At 30.4% G+C, this 12488-nt stretch overlaps 1 protein-coding gene across 1 annotated transcript; it reads right to left on the bottom strand.

Moving 5' to 3' along the window:
• Positions 1-10335: 10335 nt before the first annotated feature.
• LOC140973981 (uncharacterized) lies at positions 10336-12288 on the bottom strand. The gene has a single exon (XM_073437164.1). The coding sequence runs from the start codon at positions 12142-12144 to the stop codon at positions 10393-10395; it is 1752 nt and encodes a 583-aa protein (XP_073293265.1). The 5' UTR covers positions 12145-12288; the 3' UTR covers positions 10336-10392.
• Between the last annotated feature and the right edge of the window lie 200 nt (positions 12289-12488).

The raw sequence follows: 12488 nt of genomic DNA on the forward strand, positions 1-12488 counted from the left end.
AATAGTAAATTAAGATATAACATTAAATGTTTTTAGACTAACAAAAATATTTCCAAAACAAATTTAATGAATTCATATAATAATAATAATAACAATAACAATAATAACTGTGTAATAATAGTAGTATTATTACTAATAATAATGATATCATCATTATCACCATCATCATCTATATATAAAATCAAAATAATCTGTGCAGACAAAATTTTCATATTACATACAAGGGATATAATCCGTGCATATATAGTGAAATACTAATATATATAAAAATAGAGTTGTTGCTATTTATAGTACGTTCTCTCAAAAAACTTAATGTTAAACAAGGAAATAAATGTGAATTAGTATTATATTTAATAATGTTACAATTTTCAATATCATTAATTTATTATTTAAAAAAATAATAATATTCATCATTATTTATAACATATTTATTTAAATGTTTTGATTTTGAAATAATATTAAACAAAAATATATTAATATATTTATATATGTAATTAAAGTAATAATTTACATTGAAAGAAAAAGAGTACAAATACTTATTATTTAACTAAATACAAATCTATTTGAGAAACTTAAATTTACAATAATACACACAATGATTACGAACTATACAAGTATTTACTATTTTTTTGTTATTCATTAAATTAAATAAATAAATATTATAAATAAAAATAATTATAATAATGTTTTACGATACTTTAAAAAATGTTAAAAATGAATTGTCTAATTAAAATGTTTGTTAACATAGTTATGAAAAATTACTCAATGTGGAATTTTTTTTTATACCTAAATTATAAGTTTGATTGAGTTTCCTACGAGACGACTTCACAAATCTATGTTAATGGGACGAGTCGACTCGATTCATATCTTGAGTGAAAAATAATAATGTTTACATAAAACAATTTTTTCATGCATATGGTTGGGTAGAATATTCGTATCATAAATTGCCTCAGGAGACAGTCTCATAAGATTTTTTGTGAATTAGTTTTACTATTTTCTTATATTTAATAAAATAAAATGTGTAAAAGACATTGTATGTTTATATCAATTTTTTAAAAAATCATTTAAAGACATATCAAGCATTTTAAAGTAAAGAAAGAAATATGAAGTTTATTTTAAAAAGTTCAATGTAAATAACAACCTCTTAATTTTTTAACTGATCGTATCATTTCATTTAGTTTTGTTACGACTTTGGGATTTTTGTTATTTTTATATATTTAGTTATGCATATTCTTCATACTCCTGATTTGAATATGATCTCAAAGGGTATAAAAAATTTTATATAATAATTAAATATATTTATTATATCAATAATTTTAAATAATTACTAAACGTTCATACTTACTAATATTAATACTCTGTGCATCGCAGGAGTGAGATACTAGTGTGTTTAATGAGCCAACCCATTTTGAGGTATGGATTAGGCCTGCGAACTCTTTAAATAAAAATAAAAATAACTAAAGTTAACCTACATTCTTAAAAATCTGTCTTCATATTATTATTAAATAAAAATGTCTCAAATATGTGATGAAATTGTCTATTGGCGTGACTAAAAAAATCTAGCATATTATTTTATCTATCAACTGATTCATTAAAAATATCATTATAAAATAATAAATTCTTCTTACAAGATAAAATTAATAAACACTAGAAGTCTAAAACTCATCCATAATTGCCGCAACATGATGGAGATATCATGCAACACTTACATTTCTCAAATCTTTAATTTTATGTTGTTTAAGATGCACACCATCAGTATGAGCATACCAAAAACATTGTGTTATGAATGCACTCTTAATCCAATTTTTTAAATTCAACTCAGATCCTCAAAATCTCGGGTATAACATGACGCATTATTTATATTTAGGAGATATAATTGTATGAGCATCTGTAACTGATGATTTTATTTGCACCTGAGTATGCTCAATGTAATTTTATTCCCAATAATGTGAGTAATATAATATTGACATTGAGTACATAGTTAAGAAATTGTTTATGACTTTGTAATGTGAGAGCATGATATGAAAATAAATACAAAATCAACTTATATTTTTAATTACCATTCCAAAATGCAAAATCACTTATTGATTTCCCAATCATATTTCTTTACTATATGGGAAGAGTGATCATTATAAATGGAGTAAATCCCATCACTTCTGGCATACCAAGGGACTTCATGAGAGCGGAAGAAAGCGAATCTCGATCTAAAAACATCAAATGCTCTGTTTTTATCTCCCCACCAGAAATGACAGAAAAACAAAGTAGACGGGAAAAAATTTTCACAGAAACTCCAACTAAAATCTTGTTTAGCGGCAAGTGTATGGTTTCCGAGATCATCGTTCTTAGAAGCGCAATGCACTAGTAAGAGTGGAGAATCTGGAGGAAGGTCGTTGATCACATTAATATGATATTTGTGGTCCAAGAAGCAACCACGTTTTTCCAAGGCATTTCCATTTAAAATGTTTGGAATTAGAAAGACAAGTAATATTTTGATCAAAGTAGAATATTGCATTTCTTATATAGATGTTATTTTCTACAGAATGACGTTGATGCTAATTTCAACGTCGAGGTTTCTTTTATAGGCTTGATGCATATACTTGACCAACAATTATACGATGTTGGTAATTTGAAATTCAAAAGGAGATTTTGATTTGTAAAATATTATGAATTATTGTGTTAGTTGAAGATTTTTTTAACAAACTTAATATGAGCTTTAAATTTTTTTTTTTAAAAAAATATTACTTCTTTTTAATTTTTTTTCCCAACCAATAATAGGGTATAATCTTTAATATTATATTATTTGCTTTTCAAATAATCTTCTACTTTGATTTTATTTTATCTTTTGATCACTCCTACTTTAATTTTGAAAATATAATAAACGAAACCACACTTAACACATATAAATCTTACACAATGTAAATTTCACACAACTGTAGAATAATTTTTGTTTAATAATAATAGCAATAATAATTTTTTAAAACAAGGGCGGGTATCGACCTGTCTCTCCCAACCCACAACGTAGACGACCTGAGCCATTATGACCCACCTTCCAACAAGTTACTAAAATTGTAACCCACTCCGTCATTTTTTAATGGTGAGTTTTGTTGACCCGACTGGCCGAGCACAAATTGACGACTAGACATGTGGTTTATCATTTGAGGGTGTATTTATATAGTCAAGAAATTTTATTATTCAGTCAGAGTTTGTTAAATATGTAAAGTTTGGAGTAAATGAACTTCAATCTTACAAAATTCTTATCCTCTTGAGGCATGTATATGGTCTTCTGTTGATTTATCTGACATGTGTAGTTTGCAGGCTGTCATACATATCCGAGATTTACTTAATACAAACATGATGGATAGTGATTGTGGTTTCTCGTCATGCAAAAAATCAAAATTACAATAAGTTCCATGAAGTATCACAATCAATAATTACTACAATAAACTCAAACAAACTAGAATTTTAATCATCATTATTGAAATCACACATTTGGTTGAACCCAATTAATCATCACAAAAACTCCTAGTATACTATCATCTGTCTTTGCTCAAAGATACAAACTGATGGTACATGTAAGAATGTTCAATCACAATTAACTTATTCATTCATAAAATAATAATTGAATGCATAACCCAATCTCAACCTAAACACCAAATATCGTATAATTAATTATTACACTAAATAAATTATCTTATGGCTAAAGTATTTTTTATCGCTCATATTACATATCCATATTCTTTAATCATCAAATCTAAAATACCAAACAGTACACGTGATAAGTTTATACGTAATGTCATCAGAAAACTACCTTCCAAAGTTTCATCCCCCTGACCATCCATATAATTAGCTTCAGTTTTTAGGTACGAAGTATACATAGACAATTTATGTAATTCATATAATTATATGTAATAAAGTACTTATAATATTTTATTACATGATTGTTAGTGATTAATTATAGTTAATCAGAGTATATCATGAGTTAATGGTGCGAGATCTTGAGAGATCCGATTGAACACGAAAACTCGGTAATTAATACGGGGATGCATACGAGTCTCTGGATTATAGTTGATGGAACGATGTTGCCATTAAATGGAGGAAGAACAAGAAATTCCTCATACCCAAATTTCCCATTGTTCAATGTAAATTTAACCAGTTGGGATGTATTTTTCAGGTATATAGTTAGGAAAATTGAATATTATCCGATAAGGAGACGATTTCAAATTAGAATGATGTAAAAATGCATACAAAATAATAATTTTTTCGAAAAGTGTATCGGTGACTAATTTGATAGATTTGTGACTGCAAAGGATTAAGAAATTCCATATTTGTAAAAAAATATTAAAATTTTCGAAAAATTTTGTTCAGTCCTAATGAAATTATTCGTAATCCAATGAAAAAAATTTAAATATGGTTTGATATATTCTTTCAAAACCATTTTTCAACAGAAACAGTAATATGAATAATATACAGAAACTCTTATTTTCAGAACAGGAATCAGTATTCAGGATTAACAGGTTTCAGAACAGAAATCAGAACTTAAAATTTAGCAAACAAGTAAGTAATTAAGCACTGAGCACGTTTGTGAACTTCATGGCTAAACTGATATCAGTCCCCTATATGTTCTCTCCTCTAAGGGGTGATGTGAGGACCCAAATTTTTGGGCATGTAATTAATTAAATATAGACATGTATAAGAATTTATTTTCGAGTTATAATAAATTCGAAAATATTAAATAATACATGGTATTTGGGATTCCAAGACAATAGATACATGAAATTCGAAATTCAGTGCAAGATACACAATAAATTAAGGATGGATATCAATCAAATTTGGAATAAAAGATTACATACAAGACATTTTTCTCAACAAGGAAGCATATCAATATTTATGGAAGGAGCATCCCGAAATTTATGGAAGGATCATCTCCAAATTTTGGAAAAAATATTAATCGAATTATGGTAAGATTTTCACTTCACCCCTATAAATAGGAGGACCCTCCCATTCAATTTCACACCATTTAAACAGAATTTTCGAAAATTCTCTCTAATCTCTCCCAAGAATTTTTGAAATTTGCTCTCCAAAAATTCTGCACGAGTTATCAAAATTCTGTCTAGGTTCAGAAATCCGTTTCTCTCGTTCGGGTGCTCAGAATCCGATCTCCACCGTTCAGAATATGATTCATATGTCTTGAACAACATATCCAAATTTCAGAAAAATCCAACAGTTAGTTTTTTGTTTATAGCCTTCGAAAGAAAACTGCTCAGATTCTATGCGAGAATAGCATACCTATGATTTTTCGTCCATGAACAAGTTAAAGAGACTTCCAAACACGATCTCCACTGTTCATAATTTATTTGACATACTTATAAACGTACTGTAAAATTTTAAGCCCGGTCCAACGGTTCATTAAGGCGCAAAGAATTTTACAAGGCGGCTGATTTTTCGGTAGATGTGTTGCTCTGTTTCGAGGTGTCGGTTGCATGATTCTTCTATAGTTTCCAAATTCTTCACATTTTATTCTAGTCTAAGGTAAGTGGGATTGTTTTAAACTTGAAATTTTCGGATTTATGCATGTGTTCGGTTTTTGAAAATAGTCGAGTACAATTCTTCTTCTACTCCTTTCTTGTATTTGTCATATGGTTTTAAGCACTGTGAGGAGTCGACTGTATATGGGTGGGAATCCCAACCATGACGTACCCTTACGCGGTGGGGGATATAACCGCTATAAGTCCTCTCCCCCTTAGAGGAGATAAAATTAGGGACTGATATCAGTAAATCATAGAAAGTAGATGAATCTCAGTGCTGGTCAATGTTATGCATGTGTTATGGATTATGTATGCAAGTCATGTGTTTCGAAATTTATGCATGTTGTTTTATTGTGTTCGATATGCCCCCACTTACTAAGTATTTCGCAAAATACTCACCCCCCTTATAACTCTTCCCAGATAAATCAGAAGAATAAATAGAGAAAGAATAACCAGACACTAGATAAATAGAGAAAGAATAACCAGATAACTCTCGTAAAACTTAATGTTAAAAAAGAAAATAAATGTGAATTAGTATTATATTTAATAATGTTACAATTTTCGATATCATTAATTTATTATTTAAAAAATAATAATATTCATCATTATTTATAATATATTTATTTAAATGTTTTGATTTTGAAATAATATTAAAAAATATATATTAACATATTTATATATCTAATTAAAGTAATAATTTACATTAAAAAAAGAAGTACAAATATTTATTATTTCACTAAATACAAATTTATTTGAGAAACTTAAATCTATAATAACACACACAATAATTATGAACTATACAAGTATTTACATTTTTTTTGTTATTCATTAAATTAAATAAATAAATATTATAAATAAAAAAATTATAATAATGTTTTACGATACTTTAAAAAATGTTAAAAATGAATTGTCTAATTAAAATGTTTGTTAACATAGTTATGAAAAATTACTCAATGTGGAAATTTTTTTTTACCTAAATTATAAGTTTGAATGAGTTTTTTACGAGACGACCTCACAAATCTATGTTAATGGGACGAGTCGACTCGATTCATATCTTGAGTGAAAAATAATAATGTTTACATAAAACAATATTTTTCATGCATATGGTTGGGTAGAAGATTCGTATCATAAATTGTCTCATGAGACAGTCTCATAAGATTTTTTGTGAATTAGTTTTAATATTTTCGTATATTTAATAAAATAAAATGTATAAAAGACATTGTATGTTTATATCAATTTTTTTAAAAAAATCATTAAAGACATATTAAGCATTTTAAAGTAAAGAAAGAAATATGAAGTGTATTTTAAAAAGTGAAATGAAAATAACAACCTCTTAATTTTTTAACTGATCGTATCATTTCATTTAGTTTTGGTTATGACTTTGGGATTTTTGTTACTTTTATATATTTAGTTATGCATATTCTTCATACTCCGGATTTGAATATGATCTTAAAGGGTATAAAAATTTCTATATAATAATTAAATATATTTATTATATCAATAATTTTAAATAATTACTAAACGTTCATATTTACTAATATTAATACTCTGTGCATCGCTGGAGTGAGATACTAGTGTGTTTAATGAGCCAACCCATTTTGAGGTATGGATTAGGCCGGCGAACTCTTTAAATAAAAATAAAAATAACTAAAGTTAACCTACATTCTTAAAAATATGTCTTCATATTATTATTAAATAAAAATGTCTTAAATATGTGATGAAATTGACTATTGGCGTGACTAAAAAAATCGAGCATATTATTTTATCTATCAACTGATTCATTAAAAATATCATTATAAAACACTAAATTCTTCTTACATGATAAAATTAATAAACACTAAAAGTCTAAAACTCATCCATAATTGCCGCAACATGATGGAGATATCATGCAACACTTACATTTCTCAAATCTTTAATTTTATGTTGTTTAAGATGCACACCATCAGTATGAGCATACCAAAAACATGTGTTATGAATGCACTCTTAATCCAATTTTTTAAATTCAACTCAGATCTTCAAAATCTCGGGTACAACATGACGTATTATTTATATTTAGGAGATATAATTGTATGAGCATCTGTAACTGATGATTTTATTTGCACCTGAGTATGCTCAATGTACTTTTATTCCCAATAATGTGAGTAATATAATTTTGACATTGAGTACATTGTTAAGAAATTGTTTATGACTTTGTAATGTTAGAGCATGCCCAAGGGGAGAGGAAATGACACGGAAAATGTAGGATTGAGCGTTTGCTGCTTTACCAAAAGTTATAACTAGTGGTAATGATAAAACTCAGATATTTTAAACCGCACAGCAGCTCAAGCACCACGGTTCGATCGCTCCCCACACCATTAAATATGCTCTTATAAATTGCTTTTGCAAAGTTTATTTAATTATTTATCATTTTTGTTTTGCCATGAAATAATACAACGAGGCTTTATACTTTCAATTTTTTATGGTCATAAACATTTTAAGTTTATTATATGGTTTCAGGACATGAAATTTTTACGAGGGTATGTTTGGATTGATGATTTAAAATCCATGATTTATCTTATTTGGGTAAGTTTACATAAATTTTATTTCGTATTAATTTTATCATGTTGATTAATTAAATTAAATGAATTTTCAATTCAATTTGAATATCATTTGAATTTGAAATCGTTTCTCAAATCAAATTTATTCATCCAAACACAATATGAAGTTATCTAATTAGTTCAACGGTGTTGCCACTTGTCAAGTCACGTGCACTATTGTACGATTAGTACAAAACTATAATGTTAGAGTATCTTACCATTTATAAATATGAAAATGAATACAAAATCAACTTATATTATTAATTACCATTCCAAAATGCAAAATCACTTATTGATTTCCCAATCATATTTCTTTACTATCTGGGAAGAGTGATCATTATAAATGGAGTAAATCCCATCACTTCTGGCATACCAAGGGACTGTACGAGAGCGGAAGAAAGCGAATCTCGATTTAAAAACATCAAATGCTCTATTTTTATCTCCCCACCAGAAATGACAGAAAAACAAAGTAGACGGAAAAAAATTTTCACAGAAACTCCAACTAAAATCTTGTTTAGCAGCAAGTGTATGGTTTCCGAAATCATCGTTCTTAGAAGCGCAATGCACTAGTAAGAGTGGAGAATCTGGAGGAAGGTCGTTGATCACATGAAGATGATATTTGTGGTCCATGAAGCAACCACGTTTTTCCAAGGCATTTCCATTTAAAATGTTTGGAATTAGAAAGACAAGTAATATTTTGATCAAAGTAGAATATTGCATTACTTAGACAGATGTTATCTTCTAAGGAACGATTTTGATGCTAATTTCAACGTCGAGGTTTCTTTTATAGGCTTGATGCATATACTTGACCAACAATTATACGATGTTGGTAATTTGAAATTCAAAAGGAGATTTCGATTTGTAAAATATTATGAATTAATAGTGTTAATTGAAGATTTTTTCACAAACATAATATGATCTTTAAATTTTTTTTTAAAAAATATTACTCTTTTTAATTTTTCTTAACCAATAATAGGGTATAATCTTTAATATTATATTATTTGCTTTTCAAATAATCTTCTACTTCGATTTTATTTTATTTTATTTTATTTTATTTTTTTATCACTCCTACTTTAATTTTGAAAATATTATAAACGAAACCACACTTATCACCTATAAATCTTACACGATGTAAATTTCACATAACTGTAGAATAATTTTTGTTTAATAATAATAGCAATAATAATTTTTTTAAAAATGGCGGGTATCGACCTGTCTGTCCCAACCCACAACCCATACGACCTGACCCGTTTTGACCCACCTTCCAACAAGTTACTAAAATCGTAACCCAATCCGTCATTTTTTAATGGTGGGTTTGGTCGTCCCGACTGGTCGAACACAAATTGACGACTATACATGTGATTTATCATTTGAGTACGTGATTTACCATAATTTCTGTTTATTAGTATTGTTATTTAGTTGTACGTACTGGGCTTGTTCACCCCCAATTTTGGGCATACAAAAAACATGTGTTGTGACTGCAAGCTTGAGCCAATGTCGCGTTGAATGATTCGAAAACTACTAGTTTCGAAACCCATGCTAAATGACAGTCCAGACAAAGCGATTCCTCGTACTTGGGACCTTGAATCCGATACCTTTGCCTAAATATGTAAAAGTTTGGAGTAAATGAACTTGAATCTTACAAAATTCTTATCATCTTGAGGCATGTATATGGTCTTCTGTTGATTTACCTGACAATGTGTAATTTGCCGCTGCCATACATATCCGAGATTTATTTAGTCCAACCAGATGAAGAGAACTCATCCGCGTGAAAACGCGTATAAAATTGGCGGGGCTTTTATTTGGCTGTTCAAAAAATTGTCAACCCAACTCATCTATTTTATATGGTGAGACGATCTAATATATTTTTACAACTCTATAATCGAATTCCAGCCCAGGTTTCTAGTCAAATTTTGTTCGATACAAGTTCGAACTATTAAGTTGAGCCAAATCCGAAACCTCTCTGTCATTCATTAGCCAAAAATATAATCTAGTATATCACAAAGAGGCCTAAAGCTAAATCATTTCGGAAAAAAAAACAAAGTTTTTTGTGTACGAAATCTGTGTATTAACGGGTGGAAGAGGGAAATTTTTGAAAAGTGGAAATGCAAATGGAAAATACCAAACTCTCACTTGTTATATTCTTCTTTTTAGTTCTTTCTCTGGCTATATTCTTGATTAACACTTTCTGCAGGTGAGAGAAGAAAATGTCGAAGTTACAAGGCCACAAGCAATAAAAGACAATCATATCGATGGATTTACGAGCACAGAAGAATGCAAGAAACTATGAATCAGATTTGAATTTCATGTTTATTCAAGCTACCAGCAACATCAGTCACAGGAAACGTTCGGCTCAAACGACTCAAAGATTGATTCGAAATAATGTTTTTCTGATAGAGAGTGTTCGCCAGATCCATTGCTTCTGCTCGCCATCCTGTGAATCCAATGCCTTCAAGTAGCAAAACGTAAGAGGTTTCATTCGGCTGGATACCATTTTCGACCATTTCCTCCAGCATTCCAATAGCATCAAAGATTCTGTGAGCCTTACATAATCCTAACAGAAGAGTGTTGTAAGTCACAACCGTTGGCGTGAATTTGCTATCCTTCATGTCGCCTAACAGCTCGGTAGCCTTATCCACTGACCCTTCTCTACACAAACACGATATTAGTGCGTTATATGTGATCTCATCAGGATCAATCCCTTTATGTATCATCTCATAAACCAGTTCCAAGGATCGAGTTTTGTCCCCATAGTTCCACATCGCATTTATCATCGTGTTATAAGAAGTCACGTCCGGGGAACAACCGGTCTCAGCAAGCTTCCCCAACACTTCCAAAGCTTCGTTCGAGTTACCATTCTTGCACAACGTGGATAGTATAGTGTTGTAGTTAACTATATCCGGCAAACAACTCTTAGATATCATGTAATCCAAGATCGAGATCGCCAAATCTAGTCTCCCTTCTTTACACAAAGATGAAATCAAGGGATCATATGTGTAAGTATCCGGAGTTAACCCCTCATCCATCATAATCTTCAACAAGTGGATCGACTCATCAAAATGCCCATCACGGCATAGAGCACCTATCAAGATGCTATAAGTAACCACATTCGGTTCACAAGCCGTTGTAAACATTTCGACCATAAGCTCCTCCGCATCGTTCCATCTCCCCTGACTAAGCAATGCCCTTAACATAATGTTATACGATATCACATCAGGCCTGAAACCTTTAGTACTCACGCACCGGACGAATTCGAAGGCATCATCCAACAACCCTTCTCTGCACATTCCTCTGATTATCGTATTATACGTATACATGTCGGGCTGCAGCCCTCTAGACAACATCTCATCAAAAAGCTTCATTGCTTCGACAACACCGACTTCAATAATCGTTGCTTCTATCAATATCGTGTATGTCACAACAGTAGGCTGGCAATTGTCTTCCACTAACTTGTCCATCATCTTCATAGCTAAACGAAGCTTCCCCCTGTCACAAAGATTACCGATAATTATATTATAAGTCACCACATCCGACGAAAGCCCTTGAGACCTCATCCTATTCAAGACTTCGTTTACGGAATCCATCCGATTCGCTTTACACAAACCACTAATGAAAGCATTGTACGCAAATATATCAGGCTCACCAAATCTCTCAAGAATCCCCATAACTTTACCAGCGTTATCCACCCTCTTGCAGCCGAAGAACCCTTTAATGAGCTTCGTGCATAGAATCACGTCAGCTTCGTAACCCATGCTAACCATACTCTCAAGAAAATAAAGGGCCTCATCAAAATTCCCTTCTTTACAAGACCTACTGATCAGTTTGAGGAAATGACCCTCCTTAAAATCTTTATAAATTGGCAAATTGTTGGGTTTCGTCTCCGTAGGAACCTTCACCCTTTGAAAATTTCTAAAGTTTCCTATTTTGGGGTTACTTTGATTTCTGCATCTGAAAATGCAGCTGTGGTGCAACTCTGCTCTGAGTTTGTGGTGGCTGAAAAAGAGAGCTTTCGGGAAGAATTCGGGATACGAGGTTGTAGCCATTAGTTACTTAGTTTTCACGGAGGATTCATTATCTGTAAATTGGTGCGAACCAAAGCAAGCAAGGAAAAATCCGTGCAGGAACTTGAATTTTGAAGTGAAAGTAATGGAGTCCTATCATCTTCTTGGCAAGTCCATTCCAATTTGTGGTTGGGTTTTATGGTTTTCCTTTTATTTTTATTATTTTTGGATAAGAGAAGTTGCAAGGCGACACGTGTCGCCTTGTAACATTATTAAAAAAAAAAAAAACTTTTAACATGAGGTAGTCACCCTTTATGGGAAATTCTCAAATGATATGATAAACGATTTTTTTGTGTATTGAGCAATATGTATTTGATGCAGTTGAT

Source organism: Primulina huaijiensis, chromosome 3 (genome assembly GCF_012295235.1).
Source record: "Primulina huaijiensis isolate GDHJ02 chromosome 3, ASM1229523v2, whole genome shotgun sequence".
In the NCBI taxonomy this organism is placed as follows: Eukaryota; Viridiplantae; Streptophyta; class Magnoliopsida; order Lamiales; family Gesneriaceae; genus Primulina; species Primulina huaijiensis.